Source organism: Hevea brasiliensis, chromosome 16 (genome assembly GCF_030052815.1).
Source record: "Hevea brasiliensis isolate MT/VB/25A 57/8 chromosome 16, ASM3005281v1, whole genome shotgun sequence".
NCBI lineage: Eukaryota > Viridiplantae > Streptophyta > Magnoliopsida > Malpighiales > Euphorbiaceae > Hevea > Hevea brasiliensis.
The window spans coordinates 31,217,335-31,242,468 of NC_079508.1; the positions used below are offsets into that span (position 1 = coordinate 31,217,335).

General features: G+C 33.1%; 1 protein-coding gene and 1 long non-coding RNA gene across 8 annotated transcripts; one reads left to right on the forward strand and one right to left on the reverse strand.

Annotated features, from left to right (window-relative positions):
- Positions 1 to 721: 721 nt before the first annotated feature.
- Positions 722 to 8,851, forward strand: LOC110658076 (uncharacterized). Of its 4 annotated transcripts, none has more exons than XR_009145015.1 (4): positions 1,859 to 3,715; positions 7,619 to 7,713; positions 7,812 to 7,969; positions 8,747 to 8,851. It is a non-coding gene; the product is annotated as an uncharacterized LOC110658076 (long non-coding RNA). The 4 variants fall into 4 exon arrangements; XR_009145013.1 differs by lacking the exon at positions 8,747 to 8,851 and having other exon boundaries at positions 1,861 to 2,248; positions 2,409 to 3,715; positions 7,812 to 8,739; XR_009145012.1 differs by lacking the exons at positions 1,859 to 3,715; positions 7,619 to 7,713; positions 8,747 to 8,851 and adding exons at positions 722 to 1,084; positions 1,190 to 1,506 and having other exon boundaries at positions 7,812 to 8,739.
- Positions 8,852 to 13,888: 5,037 nt separating this feature from the next.
- Positions 13,889 to 18,392, reverse strand: LOC110658077 (probable inactive receptor kinase At5g58300). Of its 4 annotated transcripts, none has more exons than XM_058137825.1 (3): positions 17,829 to 18,392; positions 14,936 to 16,123; positions 13,889 to 14,767 (listed from the first exon to the last, which is right to left on the reverse strand). In XM_058137825.1, exons 1-3 carry the CDS (start codon positions 17,836 to 17,838, stop codon positions 14,139 to 14,141), a joined length of 1,827 nt encoding a protein of 608 aa, XP_057993808.1. In that variant the 5' UTR covers positions 17,839 to 18,392; the 3' UTR covers positions 13,889 to 14,138. The 4 variants fall into 4 exon arrangements, with proteins under 4 accessions (XP_057993808.1, XP_021671241.2, XP_057993807.1 ...); XM_021815549.2 differs by having other exon boundaries at positions 14,936 to 16,245; XM_058137824.1 differs by lacking the exon at positions 17,829 to 18,392 and adding an exon at positions 17,268 to 17,808 and having other exon boundaries at positions 14,936 to 16,245.
- Positions 18,393 to 25,134: the final 6,742 nt, after the last annotated feature.

A 25,134-nucleotide genomic window follows, 5' to 3' on the forward strand; every position in this document is an offset into this window, starting at 1 on the left:
AGAATGATATTAAATCGCAATGATGGGTATCATATCAGTTACCCATCAGCTATCAGCTCTATTTTTTTAAACTTATCAAACACTATAATTTATCTGTTTGGATGTCCATTAGCTATCAACTGCACCCAACAGGTAAATCAAACACCTCTTTATTATTCTCCCTACAGATACTTGGAAGAATCTAGAAAGCTACATTTCACATTCTATAAATGATGGAAGGTAACTGTCCATTTCTTATAACTTCTCTTAACTCTTTATAACTTTCTTAAACTTTTATAACTTTCTTAAACTGCTCTCCTATCTAACCACCCACTCTTAATAAGTCTCTTCTAATATTTAGTTTATTTATTAGCTCTCCTTATGCCTTCAATTGATGTAATTAAATTAATTTTATAAAAAATTAATTTAATTATCTTAAGCCTTAAAATAATTAATTATAATAAAAATTAATTATTTTGATGCAATCAATTGCCCTTGCATCTAAATTGGCTAATTAGGCCATTCTAAGTAGATTTTAATTTGTCTCTGCACTATTTTACTCTCCTGCAAAATTGAGATCAAATGCATTATATGCAGGTATTCAAATTTTTAAACATAACCACCTCTTTTAGATCAAACTCAATTCTAAAAAGACTAAAATTCTTTCCTAACTAAATGGGTCTTATCCTATCCAATCATCTTTTAACCTTTACGCATTTGATTTTGACTTTACCTCCTTTTTCCTCCTACACTTTAACCTCTCATCCACCTAACTCTATCAAAACTCCATATTCACAATTACAAATCCACCTAACTTTTCTTTTTTCCCTTCTACTTCCTTTTTCTCTTTCTCTTTTCTATTTTTTTTTGTCCTTCTCTTTGGTCTACCTTCACCCTCGCGTCACACGTTACTGATCCTCACTTGACGCTTCACCGCTGGTGCCCCACTACTCCTCGCAGTTATCGATCATAGGTGGCCCTCCTACGGGACGCTGATTGCCCCTTCTGCCTTCGGTTCAAAGACCCAAAAATTCCTGCTCACGGGGTGTCTTGTAAACTGTTTCACGCCATTCCACCTCCTTCAATCACCAATCTTCATTTTCAGGTATCATTCAAGTCATTCACAACCTTTTTGATATCAATCTTGCTTTAGAACCATTGGGCATTGCATGGGTATTATGAATTTTGTTGTAATTTCAAGAAATTGCAGGCGGCTATATATCGCAAATACCTGTACAACTTGATGAGTGATTGGTTTGTGGCTGGGACTTGGGAAATGCTTGATGTATTTGTCATTTACAGGTATGGCTTCTAACATTTCGCATTCTAACCCATCGAAACCTGTCACTTTACAGGTGTCTGCCAGCTCACAAGTATCTGCCACTTCACAAACAATATCATAGGCTTCACCCATTAGCAATAGCATTCTTAGATTAATTGCTACACCTACTTTAAGGGCATTGCATGTTTATACACCACCAGTTTTCTTGATGCCTACTGTCAACCCATTTTCTAAGGCTACTGATGGTAATTTCTTAACCCGCCTATCACTTGCTATTGTATGTATGTGCTTTACTCCCTTTATATGGGTTGTGCTTGATTGTTGATTGTGAGAATTAGACCAATTTTTTGGACGTACAATTTACGAAGTAAACTTTGCACGAATTTCATCTGACTAGGTACTTGTAATTATTTTTATAGATACCACCATCATAGATACTTCAAGTACTTGCTCTAAGAAAGCCATGGTTTCTTAAACTCTAGGCCCACTCAGTAAGAATTCGCAATTTTCACTGCTTTATCCATTTGCACTATTTCCCTTTAGATTCTCTACCCAGGTACTGACCCCAATTACCTTATTTCACAGGGTTTGCTCGTAGAGGCTGCTATTGTTGGCCCATTAGCACTTCCACGTGCTATCCCAATTCCTCCTTTCCCTCTACGAGAATACAAGAAATTGCAAGTCAACAATCACCTGAAGCCACCTCCTCGACTTAGAGATGTTAAGTCTTGTCCACGACAATCATCAATTTAGGAAGCATGGATCAACAAGCTTCATTCTTGTTTCTCCAATACTTGGAAGCTTCTTGGCATTTATAACTTCATTAAGCTGACTAGATTTGCCCTTCCTTGCTGCCCCATGGTAATTGTGGGTTATTTAAGACTTTGGTCCCAATCATGTAACTTCTTTATACTGCTAATGGGCCCTATGTCAATCACCTTAAAGGACATTAAGATTCTCACCGATCTATCTATTGTTGAAACAGAGGTACCTAGCACTTTTTCAAAGTTGCCATCCAAATTTAAACAACTGGACAATTTTACCTCCTACAGTGCTTTGAGTGACTATAGTATCGGCATCAGTCAATTCAACCATACTCCGTTTATAAGGTGCCTGATCTAACAATTCACTTTCTGCTTGCCTGTAGATGTGCTTCTCATGATTACCTATCGCTGGCTTCTCTCTTACGACAAGCAACCCTTGTGCCCTTAGTACTATATTGCTGGCTTCCATATTTCGGTCCATGTCCTCATGGTCTCTAATGCACCTGTGAGTAAAGTAAGTGGTGAATTCTGGATTGCACAGATATGGTTACTTTCATACTTTCCAAAGCTAGCAAGTTCTTCACCATCCTCAGTTGATGGTGTCTTTGGCAAAAGAGTTGTATCACTAGCTTGTGAATGGGATGAGCATCAAGTATTAAAATCTTAGTTCAGCTACCTGCCAATGATTTTACTGGTTTCATTCCTTTCGATGATGTTATCGCTCTTAAGTCCATTGGCTTTCCTCCTTGGTTGATCTGCTCAAATGCTTCCTTTATTGATGAGCCTATCAGTAACTGGGCCTCTATTACTGCCATTAGGCATTTGCACATAGGTTCCACCTTTGGCACACTTCTGGGCATCATAAAACCTGGACTTGAACTATACATGCTTTCTCTCTAGTCCCACTAGCTGGGTTTCATTTAGGGAGTTTCATCTGACATCTTTGTACGTGCCAACACCTCAAGCAGTACTAAAATTACACTATCCACTAAGTAGATATGGCACGTTATCGTTTCAACCCACAGTAACTTCAATACATGAGCCAGCTAATTCCCTTAGAGTCTATTGACCCACATCTCTGTGCCTTTTAGATCTAGTGGTCTTCCATATTCCATGAAACTGTAATAAGACCTATAGCTGCACTTACTTACCCCCCATTCATCATACTTTATGTTTATGTTCCTTACCTTTGCTATTTGTTGTGTGTCTCTTGCCATGTGCTTCTTCTCCTGGTAAAGCTCAAAAGGTGGCCTCTATAAAGACTACGCCTTCTTTAGAAAAACACAAGGCCACTACACTGCCAGTCCTCCCTTCGGTAAAGAAAATAAAAATGCCAGCAAAGAAATTTAAGACCTAAGATCTAGAAATCTCCTCCTCCCTGGAGAAAACAGAAAGAAAGTCCTTCTTTACCTCTTATTAGGCACTCTAGCCAACATGTGCCTAAAGCTAAGAAGCCTCAAACTTCCCATTCTATGGCAGTGGAGATCTCAGATGCTAGTGATTCTGACATAGAGGCCTCTTCAGGTGCCAATACTACTCCTACTGGGGACGCTCCTCTGAACAATACTCAGGGACTCTTGAAGAGGAATAAGGCACAGCTAGTACCCAAGATGATCATGCCACCTAAGAAGCGGCAGGTATCAGAGATGATGATTCACTAGGGCACATTCCTTCATCTATTTTTCTTGAGGTTTGTATTATTTCACTTACGTTAATTATAATTTGCTTCTGTAGCGAGTTGAAACCCATTTTGTCTTGCATAGATTCCTTCTCCATTACCAGCGACCAGCTCTACTCCTAGCTCATCTATTGTTATAGATCCCAGAGCTTTTGTGACAAATAAGGTTGACCCTCTTTAGGATCTTGACTTCTCGTTCTTGACGAAGTTCTCTAGCACCTCCACCAACACTTACCTTGCTCTTAAACCTTCTAAAATTGTAGTTACAACAACCAAGAACCAACTATGTTATTTCATGTCCTTAGAACTTGGTTCACGTAAAGAGGAGTAGAGGTCACTGCTGTTTTTTGCTCTATCTACTTTGATTGCAGTAGGCACATAGCTTCAGGATGCCAAGACACAAATTGCTAAGATTCTTACCTTCTACATTGAAAAGAGCAAGTCTTCTGCATCACTTTCTGTCTCTGTTAATGCCTTTACTACTCACCATGATGAACTTAAAGAGCTCATCTAGAAGGCTCAGTCTTATGTTGACCAAGTTCGAGAAAGATAAAACAAGGTGAAAGCAATTAAAGAAAGGATTACTAACCTGGAGAAGTAGATAGCTTGCTGAAGACTGAGACAACAAAGCTTAAGGTAGAGGAGACTTCACTTTTAGAACTAGAGGAGAACTTGTTTGTTGATCACTTGATTGATGGAGCTGTGATACAGTCCGAGGGCGAAGCTTTGAGCGACTTGACTACACCCACAGAAGCAATGATCAAGGAGCATCAGTCTTGCTCAGAGTTTTTTGCTTCCTGTGAGGACCATTGGACAATACTTTGTGACTCAGTCTTAGCCCTCTTATAGGCTTGATGTTTGATGCCTAGTTACGCTTTGTTGATGGCCAGTACATTGCTTTACATGTAGTATATTTGTATTTCCTATATTTGATATTTCTGACTTTAAGAACTATATTTTGGATTGATGAGCCATAAGTTGGCCTTTTATTCATATGCTTTTACAAGTGACCTAAAAAGCTAACTTTAATTACATAGCTTTGTCTTAACTATATGTGATTACATTGAATATCTAGTTTGTTATGTCATCTTTCCTTGTACCATCTATGCAGGAATCCTATGTATATGAGGCTATGGGTCGACCTTAATTGTCTTCTTGTGTTTGATGTTCTTGTATCTCCCACATAGTGAGAAAGGTTTTTTTTTTTTTTTGGTTTTTCACGTATTTACCATTGATTGTCCTCTCGTATGGCTCTCCTATAAGACTAGCCAGCCAATAGGTATTGCCTCTAAGCACTTATTGCACCTGAAAAGGTCCTCCCAATTAGGAGACCGCTTGCCAAATTTCTTGTCTTTAGCACTAGCAAGTAACATAGTCTTCCAAATAATCTTGAATATATCTGATGAGGGTGCACTGTTGGCACATTTTAGAGTGAGGCCAGACCTGCAGGATAGAATTAGAGTTTCCTATCATAGAGACCCACAACTAATGAAAATTGTAGAAAGAGTGCAGCAAGGAGAAGATTATGAATTTGAGTTTGGTGTAGAGGCACTCTTATGTAAGGCTCCAGAATATGTGTGCCAGATGTAGATAACCTTAGAGCGGAAATCATGTAGGAGGCGCACTGCACACCTTATAATATCCATCCAGGCTCCACCAAGATGTACCATGATATGAAGGATAGGTACTGGTGGAATGGCATGAAGAGAGACATAGCAAACTTTGTGTCCAAGTGCTTAACTTGTCAAAAGGTGAAATTTGAACACCAAAGGCCGTCAGGGAAGCTGTAAGAGTTCCCTATTTCGGAATGGAAGTGGGAAATGATCACAATGGATTTTGTAACTGGGTTGTCTCGTACCACATGTGGATATGATTCGATATGGGTGATAGTGAATCATTTGACTAAGTCAACTCATTTTTTACCCATGCGAACCACTTACTCTGTTGCTCAGTATGCCAAGCTGTATATTAGTGAGATAGTTAGATTACATGGAGTTCCTGTTTCCATAATATTTGACAAGGGGCCCTAGTTCACTTGTCGATTTTGGAGAAAGCTACAGAAGGCACTTGGCACACAGTTAAACTTTAGTATCGCCTTTCACTCTCAGACAGATGGATAATCCGAAAGGACAATTCAGACCTTGGAAGACATGCTCCGGATGTGTGTCCTGGATTTTGAAGGTCAATGAGATGATCAGCTACCTTTGGTGGAGTTTGCCTATAATAATAGCTATTCTTTTAGTATTGGGATGGCACCCTATGAGGCACTGTATGGCAGAAGGTGTAAATCACCATTGTGTTGGACAAAAGTGGGCGAGACAAAGGTGTATGACCTATATCTGGTGTAATACACTTCAGAAATGGTTCCTAAGATCAGAGAACGTTTAAAAATTGCCTTTAGCAGACAGAAAAGTTATACAGATCCTAGGCGAAGGGATGTGGAGTTTGCAGTGGATGATTATATATTCTTAAAGGTCTCTTCGATGAAGGGAGTTATGAGATTTGGGAAGAAGGGCAAACTAGCACCCGATACATAGGGTCTTTTGAGATTATTGATAGAGTTAGAGTAGTGGCCTATAGGTTGGAGTTACCACCCAGTCTTTCTCATGTCCACCCTGTATTTCACATCTTCATACTCAGGAAATACATACCTGATCTTTTTCATGTACTACAACTGGATACAGTAGAGTTGAATGAAGAATATGTATTCTTAAAGGTCTCTCCGATGAAGGGAGTTATGAGATTCGGAAAGAAGGACAAACTAGCACCCCGATACATAGGGCCTTTTGAGATTATTGATAGAGTTAGAGTAGTGGCCTATAGGTTGGAGTTACCACCCAGTCTTTCTCATGTCCACCTTGTATTTCACATCTCCATACTCAGGAAATACATACCTGATCCTTTCCATGTACTGCAACTGGATACAGTAGAGTTGAATGAAGACCTGACTTTCGAGGAGTAGCCAGTAGCCATAGTGGACTATCAGGTGAGGCAACTAAGGGCAAAACAGATTCCTATGGTTAAGGTTTTGTGGAGGTGCTAGTCAGTGGAAGAGTGCACCTAGGAGTCAGAGTGGGACATGCGTCGCAAGTACCCTTATCTGTTCAATGTATAATTTTGTTCTTTTATTCTGTCTTGTGTAAAATTCGAGAACGAATTTTCTGTAAGGGGAGAAGAATGTAATACCTCTAATTTTTAAAATACTTATTTTATGTGTAAATATTAATATTTTATTTTATTAAATTTTGAGAATTTATTTGAAATTTTTCAAATTTTAGAAATTGAGTTTGATTTTTCAAATTCAATAAACTTTGTTAATTTTTACAAATTAATTTAAACATAACGTGGCAAAACTAAAAATATATTTGGACTCTAAAAATTTTTTTAATTTTTCTGAGTTTTCTAAAATTTTTTAGAATTTTTGGGCCTCGTTTTTTGTCCCAAGGCAGAGTAAAAAATTTAATTTCGAGTATCTTGAATCGGATCGGCAGAATCGAATTGGACCAGGTCTGACCGATCAAATCGGACTGGCCTTTTCTTTTTTCCCTCTTCTTTCCTCGCGTTGTGCCTGACCCTCTTTCTTCTCCCTCGTTTCTCTCTCCTCCCTCCTCCCTTGGCTGGCCAACCACCTCCCCCTTCACCCCAGCTCACCGGCGCACCTCCAGCTTGCCGCTCTAGTGGCCGAAAAATCAAGCTTGAATCCTTCCCTTCGTGTAACGAGCTGTTTCATCTTCCCGGTCAAAATCTGATCGATTCAGTTACCAATCAGATCGGGTCTTGTCTCAAATACTTTCTACTCGTTGAGAGCTTTCCGTAGATACAAAAAACACAAATTTTTATCGAGTATTTTGTCCAATTTTTGTTTGGGAAGTTTTAGCCCATTTTGAGTTTTTGACTAAATTTCTCCCAAACCAGAAATCTTACGGGAAATCTGAGAGTATCGGCGTGCTTTACACGACGAGAGCCCTCGCGAGGATATAAATTTCAAAATTTCAGATACCGAAATTTTGGTGGGTCTCATGAACTTCGTAATATTTTTCTGAGCTTCAATTGAGCTTAAATAACTCTGTAAATTTATTTTTTTAACTCTGTTGTGAGCTTCGTGTAGGTACTCTCGTTTTGTGGAAATTCGATGGTTACTCGGGTCTGTAATTTTGGGCCGGACAGACAGGCTGTCTGAAAAACTTCAAGACCGGGCTGAGGTTATAGGCTATTCCACCATTTTCAAACGCCCCAGACGCGTCCCAAGTGTAGAAATTGACGTAGGTAAACCCGAAACCTAAGTTTTCTTAATTCTCAAGTGTTTAATTTTGATTAAAAATCTATAAAATATTCATGTTATGTTAGAAAATTATAATTCTTTTTGCATTAGCTTAGTAATATTGTTAAGGACTGCGATGTAAAATTTTAGAATTTTTAAAGCTTGTTTAAGTGGCTTTTGCTAAAAGTTGTTTTTGGGGATTTGTAATTTTTCCAGATTGCGAGTTTTGATTGATTTAGAGGGCTCAGGAGAGGCCATATATTATTAATGTGTTGTGATTGTAGGAAATTGAGAATTATAAGTGTTATTTGAACCTTTTTACAGGATGAGTAGGTCCTAGGTATAGGAGAAATTCTGTCGAATTTTTGGCAAAACCTTAAAATTGTTTTTTGATTCTCTATACCTTTGTTTCAAGTTGTTTATTTATAAATTTTGGGTGTATTATTTAGATGAGCCAGGACAGCCTTCTTCCTCCGTCCATCCACCGCAGTAGCCTTTAAAGTATTGTGAGTAGATATTTATTTTATTTATAATTTTAATATTATTATATTTCTAGCATGCTTATGCATCACTTATATTTATATCTATGTAGTTAAATATTAGGCATTCCCTGTTTTGCATTTATACTTGCTCGTATTACTTTGGTTGTTGTGTTTTGATAATCTAGAGCTCTGTGTGTGTGTGAGTGGGTGTGTATGTAGTGTATATGGATATGGGTAGAACGGGCAAATCAGCTTGGGCTAGTCTCGCTTGGGGCCCGATCCTTTTTTTTTTTTTTTTAGGAAGTTGAGGTGAGTACGGCTTTGAGTTGATCTCGCTGAGCCCCGCATATGGATTATTAAGCGAAAGTTTAGCTTGAGTTGATCTCACTGGAAGACCTTGTATTAGCTCCCCATATATGTATGTGTGAGTATGGGTTTGACATGAGTGTGAGTGCTTCAGATTATCTTTGACGTGACTTAATATGATTTGTATGAAGATGATGCATTTCATTTCCAATGATGCATTTCATTTCAAGAATTAGATAGTTATAGAGATTATATATAAAATAAATAATTACTTTCTGAGTCGAATGCTCACTCTTGTTCACTATTTTTTCAGGTTACAGGAGAGTTTTTTTCCTTGTGTTTAACATGCTTTCATTCTTCGCAAGTATACTTATTATTAATTTTATATCTTGTACTGTGAAATATAACTTCTAGTCCTTTACATGTGTAAAAACAGACTACTTAGTTTGGGACTGTAATATTTGTTAATATTTGGGATTGTAACTTATTAAACTTTATATGTGTAATTGGGTGGTTGGATACCTATGATGGATGAGGGTGCTAAGCTCCCATTGTTTTTATTTTGGATTATTGATGATTGATGGGTGAGCTGAGCTCCCCAAATGTATTTTTATTGAGATTACAGGTCAAGTGAGTTAATAACTCTTCTTTAGATAGTCTCTTTTGTGGTCGGATTTTATCCGGTTGATTTCTTGAAATTGAGCTCGATATGGGCTTACTGATGGGTTAGGGTTTAGTTAGGCTTATGACGGATTTCGGAGGCCTTACGCTGACCCAAGTCACTGTGGACTTTGGGGGCCTTATGCTGATCCAAGTCATAGTGTCGGTCTGGCATGTGAGATTGGGTCGTGACAATGTAAAATATTTAAATATAAAATTTAAATCTATGGATTATTTTGTTAACTAAATAAAACTTTAAGGATCATATTGTCATTTATCATTACTTTCTTAAATTCATTTTAGTCTCTTTTACTATAATTGTGACAATTAATTAAGTTTTGGCTATAAGATACACAAAAAATTTTTTTTGCTACAATCATGAAAAGTCTAAATGTTTCAATTTTTTTTTTTTCATTAAGCATTGTAAAAGAATACCTTTATTATTGTCTAGTTGGTTACCGGGCAGAGTCAAGTTTAAGTCTATTCTTTCAATACTCAACTCAACTAAGTCTTTATCTCAAAAATTTGGGGTCGGCTATATGGATTCGCTTTCTCCACTCTAAACGATTTTGGGTTAAATCCTCAGAAATGTGTAATGTTTCTAGGTCATGTTATACTACTATCCTCCAAGTCGATTTATGTCTATCCCTTTTTTTCTTTCTATCCTCTAACCTAATGTGCTCTACTTATCTAACTGGAGCCTCCGTATGTCTACGCTTCACATGACCAAACCACCTCAATCTCTCTTCTCTCAACTTATCTTTAATTGGCACCACTCCTACCTTTTCTCTAATACTCTCATTACGGACTTTATCTAGTCTAGTATGACCACTCATCTACCTTAACATTCTTATCTCTGCAACTCTTATCTTAGACGCATACGACTCTTTCAGTGCTCAACACTCACTACCATATAACATAGCCGGTCGTATGGCTGTACGGTAAAATTTTCCTTTCAATTTATTGGAAATCTTACGATCACATAAAACTCCCGTAGCACGTCTCCATTTCAACCATCCGGTTTTAATCCTATGACTAACATTCTCCTCACATCCCCCATCTACTTGAAGGACTGAGCCTAGATATTTAAAGTGATTACTTTGGGACAGTACCATTTCATTTAAACTAACTCCTTCCCTATTACCAGTTTGGCCTTCACTGAACTTACAATGCATGTATTCTGTCTTCGTTCTACTTAACTTAAAAGTCTTTGACTCTAGAGTACTTCTCCAAAATTCTAGCTTTCTATTGACTCTTTATCGCGTCTCATCTATCAGAATAATATCATCTGCAAATATCATGCACCAAGGAATACTCTATTGTATATGTTTCGTCAATTCATCTAAAACTAATGTAAAAAGGTAAAGGCTTTTGGCTGATCCTTGGTGTAATCCAATTAAGATCGAAAAATCTCTAGTGTCCCCTCCCATTGTGCGCACAATAGTAGTTGCTCCTTTATACATATCTTTCAATACTTATATATACCTAATAGATATCCTCTTTTGTTTTAACACATTCCATAAGACATCTCTTGGAACACTATCATAAGCCTTCTCCAAATCAATTAAAACCATGTGTAAATCTTTCTTCACATCTCTATATTTCTCCATCAAGCTTCTAATGAGAAAGATCGCGTCCATAGTTGAACGACCAGGCATGAAACCAAATTGATTGAGAGAGATAGAAGTATCATGACATAGTCGATGCTCCACAACTCTCTCTCACAACTTCATAGTATGACTTATGAGTTTAATTCTACTATAGTTTGAGCAACTCTGTATGCCTCCCTTATTTTTAAAAATAGGTATTAAAATACTCTTTCTCCATTCATCAGATATTTTCTTTGAGTTTATAATCTTATTAAATAATTTAGTTAACCATGCCACTCCCCTATCTCCCAAGTACTTCCACACTTCAATTGGTATTTCATCAGGTCCACAGGCTTTATCTACTTTCATTCTCTTAAGTGCTTCCTTTACTTCTAAAGATCTAATCCTTCTAGTATAATTCATATTCTTTTCTATTGTTATATAATTTATATTCACGCTATTACCATTTTGACTATTATTAAAGAAATTATTAAAATAATTTCTCCATCTTTCTTTAATATCATCTTTCATAAACATTTTTTCTTCTTTATCCTTAATGCACCTAACTTGATTGAGATCTTGACATTTCCTTTCTCTCATTCTTACTAATCTATAAATATCTTTTTCCCCTTCTTTAGTTTCAAGTTTCTCATATAACTTTTTAAAAGCTTGTGTTCTTGCTTGACTAACTGCCTTTTTTACCTCTTTTTTTGCTATCTTATACTGTTCATATGTCTCATTATTATCACATTTAGGTAATTTCTTATACCATTCCCTTTTTCTCTTCACTGCCTTTTGTACTTCCTCATTCCACCACCATCTCTCTTTTGAAGGTGGACCATGTCCTTTAGACTCTCCAAGTACTTTTCTAATCTTTAATGCCATCTGTATCTACATATCATTGGCCTCCATATCCAGCTTTCATACTTCAGACTCGAGAAGCTAATTTTTGAACTTCACTTGCTTTACTCCTTTGAACTCCTATCACTTTGTTCGAGCTGTACTATTTCTTCTGACCTTACTTAAATTGTTCCTAAACTTGACATCTAAGACCATCAACCGATGTTGACTTGTTAAAGCCTCTCCTGGAATGACCTTGCAATCCTTGCATAGAGCTCTATTTGTCTTCCTGGTTAAGAGGAAGTCGATTTGGCTTCTCTGTTGCCCACTTTTGAAAGTTACTAAATGTGACTCTCTTTTTATAAAGTAGGTATTTGCTAGTATTAGGTCGTATGTCATAGCAAAATCCAGGATACTTTTTCGCTCCTCATTTCGACTGCCAAAACCAAAACCTCCATGAACATTCTCATATCATTGTCTATCCCTTCCTACATGTCTATTCAAATCTCCACCAATGAAAATATTCTCTTCATTCGGTATGCTTTGCATTAAATCATTCATATCTTCCCAAAACCTTTGTTTACTCTCACTATCTAGTCCTATTTGTGGGGCATAAGCACTAACCATATTTATTGTTTCTCCTTCTAGTATTAGTTTTACTAGCATAATTCTATCTCCTACTCTTTTCACAGTTATTATTGCGTCTTTCAATGTCTTGTCTATGATTATGCCCACTTCATTCTTGTTTTTCTCCTTTCTGGTAAATTACAGTTTGTACCCTGAATTACCCACTTCCTTACTTTTCTCTCCTACCCATTTAGTCTCCTGAATGCAAGCAATATCACCCTTCTCCTTTTCAAGGTATCCACAAGCTCCATTAATTTTCTTGTAAGTGATCCAACATTCCAAGTACCAACTCTGATCCTCCTTTTATCCTGCTCCTTCCTAATTGGTCTCCTTGTATGATATCTTCTATTGTTTTCTATGTCTATCTTGTTTTATGTTCCACTATTTGTTCTATTATCTGTCCTATGGACTAACTTTTTTACCCACACTCTTCCATGATGTGGGAACCCTTGCTCACTTAACACCACACTCGGGACGGGCATGGCGCGTCGCTTTCGGTGAACGCTCTACACCCTTGCATATTTCTCACTACACCCTGGCTCTGATGTAGCGCGTTGTTAGTAGACGCCACCCCAACATTTATATCATTTGAATTCATATCATTAAAGGTGTGACGAAATTTTTACCTGGTTATCACCTATCGCAATCCTCCTCCTTTATCCGGGCTTGAGACTGGTTAAGCGCAAACTACTTGGGCGGAGTTCTACTCTCTCAATACATTTAAAAAAAAAAAAAACCTTTGTTATTTTTTGTAATAACTTATGCCTTCCCTAAGAATCTTTGGGAAATATGATTGGCATCTTGTATTTCATAAGTTGAAAATTTAAGGCCACTTCCTAATTTGTAAATTTCATATTATTTGAGTGTCCATAACTAAATTAATTTCTCAAAAATAATTATAATAATATTAAATAAATCCTGATATGACTAGCCATCGGTAAATCAAGCAACAGTCAAACCGAGCAAAGGAGAATCAAGCAAAGTGGCAATCGGGCTGCCGACTGAGTTGCCGACTGATAGAATGATACGAGCAAAAATAAAATATGACAGTTAAGGTAAAAATAAATATATAAAAGGAGAAAACTCATCAAGAAGAAAGGTACGCATTCTCATAACTTCATTATTCTCGAGCAACTTTCCAACAAGCTCTAAAAATACTATCACTAGCTTGAGCGTTGGAATAGCCTCTATATGGCCACTGATCTCATCATCTTCTTGCACAATCAGCTTGCATAATCAGCATGTTCTGACAATCACCGTCTCTGGAATCCACGACAACAACAAACCCTATATTGTAATAAATTTAACTAATTGATACTGAAATACAATTTATAAAATCTAAAGTTTAAATTTCAATTAGAATCAATTAAAAGAAAATTCCTATCATTAACAACAAGCACCTCAACAACGAAAGGAGAGATATTCGAAAAGTTATTAATTGGAGGTTATCAATTCATTCATAATGTTGAATTGAATATTACAACAAATCAGGAGAAACCCCATTAATAAAAAACCTACAAATCTGGGAAAAACTGAACTGAAAAAATTTTGGACAAATTCACACTAAGAAACCACACATGCGCATAAGGCCTTGAACAATGCTTCAGAAACCTCATTTGGCATGTGCTAGGCTTTGGAAATCTTGATCTTGAATTCAAACATTTTGGGAATCATGGAGTCTGCACATTTGAGTCCTTAGATTTGTTCTCTTCAGAAGATGGTCGGTTTTCTGAGTCAGATTGTCTTATTTCTTCGATCATTCGAACAACTTCATCCATGTTTGGTCGCATGTCCGGCACCTTTGCTACACAGGCCATCCCAATTTGCAACATCTGAACCATTTCTTCTTCAATATTTTGGTATCTCATTAGCTCAACATCGAAAACCTCAGCTGTCCATTCCTCCCTCACAACTGACTGAACCCATCGAGGCAGATCAACCATGTCGTCTCGTGCTGGTGATTGAAGTGGAGCTTTTCCTGTCAGCATCTCTAGCAGGAGGACACCAAAGCTATAGACATCTGACTTATGAGTGTGTTTACGGGTTTCAATCACTTCAGGAGCACGATAGCCTGCACTCCGAGATGGAGTTGCAGGAATATTCATTAGAGGTGTCAGGCCAAAATCAGAGATACAACCATTGTGATCTTGGCTGAGAAGGACATTTGAGGACTTGATGTTCCCATGAGTGAATTTTGGACCTCCAGCAGAATGCAGGTGGGCAATCCCCCGTGCAGTTCCAAGAACAATCTTCACTCTACTGTCCCAATCTAGTGGAGTTCTACCAGCTTGCCTATTTCCTGTCGCCAAAATAGAGATTGACCTTAGAAAGCAAATTTAGCTAAAAGTGGACCAATAATAGGTTGCTGCAAATGAATTATTTAGAATTCTATGTAAAAATAAGAGAAAGCATCCTTCAATTGTTTGCAAGGCAATTTATAAGATTGATTACAAGGCTTAAAGCTTACCATGCAAAAGTGTAGATAAGCTGCCACCAGGGAAATAGTCATAAACTAGAAGCTTCTCATCCTTAGAGTAATAATAAGCACGGAGGGGTACAACATTTGGGTGCTGCCCAACCCTTCCCACTGTCTCCATCTGCTGTTCAAAGTCCCTCTTTCCAACCACTACTTCCTTCAACCTTTTCACCACCACAGTTGTTGATTCTTCCAAGACAGCTTTATAAGCAGTGCCATAACTACCCTTTCCCAGCACTTCAGCAGAAGCCCTTAACAAATCCTCAAGATCAAAATTGTAAGAGCAGCCTTCAAAGAACACCAGCTTGTTTTTCTCAGGTTCTTGCACTCCACTCCCGAACTCCTCTTTGGGCTTCTCACCCCTTCCACTACTAACAGCCTTCCCCTTCAATACCCTACTACCTCCATCATCCTTTTTCTTCAAACAGCAGCACAAAATAATTAGAGCAACAAGAAACAACACTGCAAACCCTCCCACTGCAATGGCAATGATAGCTCCCATTGTCAGTTTTGTTTTTGAACCCTGCTTATGGATTGCTGGTGGGGGAGGGAAAGCTGGAGAGGGCGAAGGTGGGGGAACAAAGCAAGGATTAAGAGGCAGTCCACATAATAGAGAGTTTCCAACGAAGGATGAATTGGGAAACTTTTGAAGGGATAATGGGATGGAGCCATTAAGGTGATTGTAGCTTAAATTCAAACGTCTGAGCCTAGTGTGGTTAAGATCAGGTATGGATCCAGAAAGGGTGTTGTTCTGGAGGCTCAAAACACTGAGTTGTGTCAAATTCGCTATTGATTGAGGAATGTTGCCCGAGAAAAAATTAAATGAAAGATCCAGTACATTGAGTTGTGAGGAAAAAGAGGTGGGAATTGTGCCAGAAAAGTTATTATGTTGGAGGTAAAGGTATTGGAGTGACGGAAGAGAGGTAATGTCAGAAGGAAGATTACCATTGAGCAGATTGGATCGGAGGCTGAGAACCATAAGGGCATCCAGTTTACCAAGTGTGTTGGCTGGGATACGGCCAATAAACCCCACTGCAGGGAGTCGGAGCCGAATCACACGAGTGCCATTTGAATTGCAAGTAACACCCACCCAAGAGTTGCAAACCGATGAAGTGGGGCTCCAGTTGAGTAACCGATAATGGGGTACAGCAGTAGAAAAGTTGAGAAGGGCCTGCTTATCTGAATTCAGGTCAGCATTAGCTAGACGAAAAAGAGTGACCAGGACAAAGAAGAAATGAAAAACTGAAGCCAGGAACAACTTCATGGGTAGTTAATTTGCACTGGGTATGTGACAATGTAACCTGATTCAACACAGAGACAATGAAACAATCTAAGGCAGCCAGCAAATAATGCAGTAAACAGGAAAGTTGCAAGAAAAAACCATATGAATATATACATAAACTTGCAAGCTAAATTGCAACAAACTACCACGAAAGCTTTAGTCTCAGTTGTAACGCAAGTAACATTTCACATGTAAATTGTAATAATAACAGTATATCTAGTTTCTGACAACCTCTAGCATTTGCAACCCTTTGTTTGTCAAATGGAAATCTTAATTATTTATTGTTTAGAAGTTTTAAGTTGAAAATTGAAATGCCAATGCATTATAACTTCAGTTCCTATTCTCAACCCACTAGTAAGGACCAATAACTCATCCTATTACCACAAGCCAGTATCAGCAAAACAAACACTTATACTTGAAATTTTGAGAACATAAAAACTGGAAGTAGTGAATGTAGCTTTTATTCTCAGTGGAATAAAAGCTGAACCTAATCCTGTAAGGAGCAGGTAAAATTGCAATTTGTGAAGTCCAATTTTGCAACTGCAGCGGTCTCATGTTTGCTGATGAAGAAATAGCAATAATGATAATGACAATCTTGTTTATTAAGCACCCAAAACAGGGCTAAATGTTTTTCCTCTGGCAGTTAATCTCGACTTGAGAAAAGTTGAACTCATTCTCTAATCCCCCAATCTTGTTATTTACATCCAACTTCTAAAGAAAAGTTAAGAACAATTAGGAGGAAAAAAAGTAATCACACACCAAAAGCAAGAGCAAAAGAAATCACACAGCAAATAAAGCAAACAAAAGTACAATACTTTTTGATATCACATTCCATTACTGAAATTCTTTTTTTTTTTTCCAATATGTTATGTAAAGAACAAAGAAGAAAACTATTCTATAACAAAAGTTTAAAAAGCAACGGAGTATAATAAACAAAAGAAAAAAAAAGGTAACAAGGAATCCAATAAATAACCTTGTGATAGTAAAGCAAATTTCACTTGCATAATAATGAATTAAAACAAAATAAAGAAGAATCCAAACCTTTGTGAAATAGCCTCTATAACCCCATTAACATATTGTTTTAAAAAATATATCATAAGACTACATGAATTATGAAATATTGAAGACTTAAAGAAAGACAGAGAGGCATCAGAAAAAAGTTCAGCCTAAAGAAAATGGTAAATTTAAATAAGGACAAAAAAAAAATGCTGGAGTAGCTCAACCACTAAAGGTGCATTTAGCAACAAAAAAAGCAAAAAAGAAAAGAACAGAAAAGAATTTGAATCTTGTGCACCACCTAAAAAGTCTAAATAGCATACTGAGATCTAAACCGAATTGAAAGTATAGCAAATATTACAAGACAAGCAAATTCCTTTGAAATAATCCAATTTGAACCCAGAGAGAGAGAGCGAGAGAGAGAGCCAGAGAGGAAGTTGAAAGTTTCCCTGCTAGAATCTACCAAAACTTATCATTATCCAAAAATGAGACAGATCTAGAATGTAGCTTAAAATCTGCAAACCCAACTACATATACCAAATAATCTAACTACCAAAAGCTTCAAGAGCTTAAAAAATTAGTAAATTTGAAGATGAAGTTAGGAACCTGGAAGCATGCAGGCTTCACTCAATACCCAGTAATGTCTTTAGCTAAATGAGCTCCATTAAGCTACTAAAACCCGAAGCAGCAAGACCCAACAATAGAGAAACTGGGAAGAACAAGAATGTGGAGGGGCAAAAAGAAATAATCTTCAGATCCAGCATTAAAGCTTAGAATTAGCTGAAATGGGTAATCTTTGAAACATTAAGAAAGAAAATTGGAATTCACAAATTTTGAGGATTTCCTCGGAGTAATGGAGCATTTTAACACCAAGATTAGAGCAGCATTAAAGTAGAGAAGCAGTTTTTTTTTTTTTCAGGTGGGGGTTTACTTTGAAGCTAAAAAAACAAAGAAACTAGAGAGGGAAATAATTGGTTGAGGTCAGGAAAAGAAAAGAAAAAAAAAATTGTGTTTGCAGTTTTTGTTTTGGCATAAGAGGAAACAGAAGAAGAGAAGGAAGAAAGAACAGAGAAAATCGGAGAGATGTTGTGTGAAAAGTGAATCACTCTCAGTCTCTCTCTCTCTTCTCTCTCTCTCTTTCTCTCTCTCTCTCAGCTTGACCAGCTCAACGGAAAGCTACTCATATCTCTCTTTAGTATATTACGATCTTGCCACTAATAAATAATCATGGCCTGGTCTGGGATTGAAACGAAATTGGATGATTAAAGGAGAAATTTTTACTTAAATTTAATTTATTATAAATTTAAAATATAAATATATAAAATTTATATATATAATAAGTAAATTTTATTATATTTTAATATGTTAAATTTATAATAATTTTTTATAATAAATAAATATACATATGAGTGTGTGGTAAAATTTATAATAAATTAGATTTATATAAAATATTTTTAATAAATAATAAACTAAAATCACTTAAATTTGAACTGACCAAAATTATCTTGAATAAGATTTAGTTAGTTTTAATTAATTTTGTGTCAAAATAAAAATTTTCACAAAATTTATTAAATTGAAATTAAATCAAAATTGAAATCAAAATGCCAACCTAATTTCAGTTTGAACCAAATCGAGCCTTGTCCACAGAAAAACAATGTTCAAGCTTCAAAACACGCGTTGCCTCTAACGTTTAGATTGCACTAAAATTATTTTATCTATATAAATATAAGATTATTATTTAATATTTACATTTTAATAAAAGAAATTATTTGATTCTTAGATTTAAAAAATATAATATTGGTTATTATATTTTGATTTGTTAAATTATTTAGTCTTGCCATTTAATTTTATTTATGTTATTAAAATTATTATTTAATTTTTTTATTTTAAAAAATTAATTAATTATTCCTATATTTAAAAATATTACTATTTAATTTTTCATCTTAATAAAATTAATTAATTAATTCACATTTTTTAAAAAATATATTATTAGATAAAAATATAAATTTTACTATATAGAAATTAAATTAAATTTATTTTTTTTAATGTTCAATTTTTTCAATATTATTTTTGTGTTTGCTTTACAATAAAATAATTTTCTTTGATTATTTAAAAATTTAAGAAAGCTATTAAATTTTTAATATAGACAACTTGTGTTAAAACAAAATAAAGAATAAAAGAGAGAAATGTGTGATGTAGACGAGAATAAACATAGAAAGAGAAATAAATAAGAGAGGATAAGAAAGATATTAAAAGCAAAAAATTATGATAGTACATATAAAAAAAATTATGAGACTAAATAATTAATAGAATTAAATTATAAAGACTAATTAATATATTTTTTTAAAATATAGAGATTAATTAATTGATTTTTATAAAATATAAAAATTAAATAATAATTTTATTAGTATTGACTAATGAAAAAATCGATTGAAATACTAAAAATAGAAGTAAAATATAATAATTACATAATATATTTTTTAAATATAAAAATTAAATAATTAATTTTATTAAAATATAAAAATTAAATAATAAGAATAAGTACAATTATCAATGATTCTTTAAATATATTAATTTATTTAATTAATAATTTATATATTTCGTATCCATTCTAAATAAACATTTGGAAGACAAAAGCAAAAATTTAATCCTAAAATTTCGCAAATTTTATAATTTAACTTTTATATTTTTAAAATTAAGAAATTTGCTTATTAAATTTAATAAAATTTATAATTTTAGTCTTTCAATGTAATTTCTCATTTGATTGACTATTAGTTATAATAAAAATAACTAAAATACTATTAACAATATATTTTCTAACTGAAATGATTTAGTCTTGAAGATTTTGTGTTATAAATAAAACAATTCATTAACTTAAATTATTTTATTTATAATATAAAATTTCAAAAATTAAATTATTTAAATTTAAAATTATAAAATAATAGTATTTTATTTTTTATAATTAATAATAAATTAAAGAAAAAATTAAATAAAATGATTAAATTGTAAATTTTTTTAATAAATTTTAAAATTAAATTACTTAATTTTAATAATATATTAATTAAATTATAAATTTTATCAAACTTTAAAAATAAATTATAATTTATTGGTCAGAAATGTCATGGCCAATAATTAATTAATAAAACGCATACTGACTTTTGACTCATGAATACGCTGGTAGCAATTCGAAACCTGGACCTTTCTTAATATATATATATATATATATATATATATATATATATATATATATATATATATATATATAAAGTTTTGGAGGTTTGCAAAAGTACTTCGTGCTTGCCAAGACCATACTAAAATTTATGAGCGAATATTATTTAATTCAAATTAAAAATTTTAATTGATATTATTTGATTTTGTCGATTCAATTACTTTCTTTGTTTTTTAATTTTAATAATTTTTGTAATTGTCATGATAAAATCAAATTAATTAAGATTTATTATATTTATATATAAATAAAAAATTGTAAACTTTATTAAAAAAATAAACTGTAGTAAATTATTTTAATTTTTCATAAATTCAATTTAAATTAAATTAATCAAATTGATTGAATGATTATTTTATATATATATATTCTATAATTTATTTTAATTTGATGTAAATATTTATCAATAAAATATATAAATTCATCCCTGAACTTAATTAAAAAAATCTTATGACATCTTGAATTTTGAAAACGCTTTAATTTTTGTAAATATATTATGATATGACTTAATTTTTATAAAATAGAGTTAAAATACCTTTTAATATGTTGATATAGCAGTTTATTGATCGGAAGTTGAATGATATCTAGATTTTATTTTATAAGTGTATTATGAAACATTTACGACATTTAAAATGTGTTATGAGATATTTTAAAATTTTAAAATATCATAGATTTTTAAAAAAATTAGGTTTGAAATTATGTAATGAGTCATATTTATTTTTAACACATGAAAATATATATTTTGAATTAAACAAAATAATATTACAAATTAATTTTGACACAAAATATTAAAAGCATATTTTTTTAATAAGATAGTATCAATGTAATGTAAAGAATGTTTAGGTTGTTAATATGTCAAATCTTAGAAATTCAAAAAAAAAAATGAAGTCAATTACACGTTCAAAAGTCATGGAAAAAGTGGTAATCTCATCCAATTTGGCCATTTTTCCAGACGATGACCTTACAACTAAGTCCAAACCATGAGTAAGAGAGCTTCGCTTTTCCGATTAGATTCCCATTCTTTCCTTCCTTTTTTTATTTCTTCAGTCTGTTGGATGGCCCATTCGCTTTCTCTAATATAATAATGACTTCTCCAAAGGATTTTTTATTTTTTATTTTTTAATTCCTAATTGAAGCCAAACAAAACAAAATGATTGAGGTCTGTTGCCATGGGCTACAGGTTATGTGATGGTATGGGGGATAGCGGCGTTGTGAGTGTTTTGAATTTTACATTTTTCAAAAAACAACTAAGTTATGATAAATTTAAATAAGGAAAAAAAATAAAATAAGCTACCCTACTTTCTGTCCATACTGAATTAAGTTAAATTTTAGATAAAATAAGTCCATAAGCTAAATAAATATTCATCAAATAAAATATTATTTTTTAATAATAAAATATTATTTCTCTGTTTTTTAATAATAAAATATTAAAAATAATAACTTTAATATTAAATAATTTTTTATTATATCATTCAATTTCTTTTTTTAATTTTATTTTAATTAAAAAATAAATATTTTTAGTATTAAAAATTAGAAAAAATAATATTTTATTAAGTAAAAACTTATTTAGTCTTAATTTCAAAGTACATAAACTTATTTGGCCTAAAATTAAAAGTATTGAGATTTATTTGATTCTTTTTCCAATTCAAATCCCTCAACTCTAGTATTCAAAGTGTGCGAGATGACATAGATTTTTTATTATAAATCAAATATATCATTTTACTCTTGAATTTTATTAAAAAATTTTTGTGTCATTCTAAATTTTTAAAATATTTTATTATGAATTTCTTAAAAATGAAATTAAGATGTCTTTAAAATCATACTAAGTGAATCACGTGATTCAATGCACACATGAGAGAGTGAGAGTTCATAAAATGATGTCATGAATTTTTTTTTTTAAATTACCCAACAGTAAAAAAATTTGCCTTCTTAACCTGCGTCTCCAAATTTCTAAAGCCTATGTTTGGACTGCAACTATTAACTATTATATATCCACAGAAACGTGAATGAGTTAAAGAAATAATAGCAAACTAAAGATTTTACGAAAATGCATATCAAGAAATATAATGACATTCAACATCTAATGATTAGTTTAAGCACAAGGAAAAAGAAGTCATTTATAATGAACAATCAATTTCTCACCAAACAAAGAAAAATTACTTACATAGTTTTTCCATAGCCTTTCGCTCAACTAATGATAGAAATTGGCAACAAACCCAAAAAATTCCTAAAGCCAAGAAAATGCCTCTCCCCTACTCCATTTATAGACAAAAAAAGCACACACACAACTAGAGATGACAACAGGTAGGGTATCCACAAAAATCACTATATCGGAATTCAAATCCGATTAATATTATCAAAAATCCGAACCTGTCCTAAACCCGTTTAAAATTTATTCTCAATCATCCGAACCTACCCCAAACTCGATTATTATTACCTAAAAAAAACTTGAACCCGTTTGATTTTATATATTTTAATTAATATTTTGTATAAAAAATTATTTTTATTAATAATTTATATTTTAAAAATTTAATAATTTTATAAAATATTTAAATTCTATTTTATATAAAATAAAATATATAAAAATTTATAAATATTATTATAAAAATATATATTTTATATTTAATTAAGTATTTATGTAAACGAGTTTGAATAACGAATACCCAATATATAAAATATGAACTCGACTCGAACCCGCCACAGGTATTATTTTTCAAACCCGAACTCGTTTCCTAACCCGCTTATATAATACACAAACCTGTCCTAATAGGAGTCGATCGGATTGGGTACCCGCAAAAACTCGATTCGTTGCCATTCCTACACACAACCAGCAACACTTGAACCAATCACATTATCAGGTCTCCTTCTTCCCTTCTGCTTCTCAACCAAAAGAAATGTAGCACAAATACCTAATAGAGAAAGCCTAGATACAAGAAAAGGAGATCCGGCAAAGAATATCAACAAGTTGTTGAGGAGAGCAGATCGCCAAGCATTTAGTGCTCCTAGAATGCTTCCTTTTACACTCCCAATGTGCTGAAATAAGCATCAAATAGTCTCCAACTTTTGGGTCCAAATTGGAAGCAATTGCTACAATTTGGTTCTTTAGCATCATGAGCTTTTGTGGGTTATTGGTTTGGGGACTTAGGGATTTATAATAAATAATGACAGTTTAAGGTAATTTTACCTGCAAGGATTATTTTTTTTTTTAATTTTTCTTCTGTTATTTATCCACATCAATTCCATTAGTCCATGTTAGTGCGTTTGTAATTCACCCTTTCTGGTATGGGGAGAGCAATGATATATTACTTCCAACTTTTAAGGAGTTCAGTGTGTAATGGTTTAACATTTTAAAAGTATAGGGTGTCAAGATATATATATATATATATATATATATATATATATATATATTTTAAGTTTCAGGATGAAATAGTGTATTTTAACTTTTGTTACATTAGTTTTTAACATGCATCAAATAATAAATAACTTATAATTATTTTATATATATATATATATATATTAAATATTAAATTTAATTATTTAAATTGAAATATTAATTTTAATTTAGTATAATTAATTATATAAATAAAAATAATTGATTTAAGAATTAATGTATCGTTAGTTTGATTTTTTTTGAAAAGTTGTATGTTGCATTATTAACATATAATATTAATTTAATTACGAACTTAAATATAATAAATTAAAAATATAACATAATAATGTCTTTAAAAATATGATCGGAGGAAGATGTTTAAAAGTTGAAATGACAAACTAATATTTTAACAGCTTAGTTTGGGACAGCATTAAGGGAATAGGTAGGCAAGGAGTCACTAAAACCCCTAGTAAGTTTAAACATTACTTCTACAAAGAATGATAAGGCCTTTTAATATATATATATATATATATATATATATATCATAAAATATTTAGGTACAATCATAGTAAATTTTTATAAATTCACATTTCATCAAAAGTATCATAACATATACCTTTTATACTGAGACAATAGCCTTTGGAACTCACACCTGGAACATGCTAACTATATCTTTAACACTTGTCCCTAAAGGGAGAAAATAGAGGAGTGAGCTTTAGGGCTCAATAAGTAAAAGCCTACTTAGGAGAATAAAACATTTAATAACAACCATTTACATTCAAGCGTATGATATGAACATTCTCATGATGGTTTCACAGTACAAACAATTCACATCAAGGTAATTCATGTCATCTATGGTTCCTTAGCTATCACATGATAATAACATATATCCATTGTGCTTGGCTCATTAAAAGAGCTCCTTAGAACTTTCTCTTAACTTACACATAATGGATACTAGGAACACCGAACTTCACCTACCGATAATCTATTAAACATACTACAAGAGATTTTCAACAGATCATAGCATTTTATTTAATTTTTATTTTGCGGAAAAATTGCATGGTGATGGTTAAAACTTTAGCAAAACCCAAAATTTATAACCTATTGAAATCGTAATATAAATTAAGTAAAAGATATTCTTCAATCTATTTCACAAGCATAATAATAATACATTTACATTTCAAGTAAACATTTGATTTCAAATCTTACATTCATTAGAGATAATAAACTTAATATTACAAAAGTTACATTTACATATGTCTCAAAATAGAATTACAATATTTACAATATCAAAATGGTGTAGCAATATAATGCTTTTT

Excerpts from the sequence above, each read along its gene's own strand:
- LOC110658077 (XM_021815549.2), bottom strand. The coding sequence starts at position 16,208 with ATGAAGTTGTTCCTGGCTTCAGTTTTTCATTTCTTCTTTGTCCTGGTC. Across the intron at positions 14,768-14,935 it reads CTTATCTACACTTTTGCATG|GAAATAGGCAAGCTGGTAGA; the intron begins GTAAGCTTTAAG and ends TTTTGGCGACAG.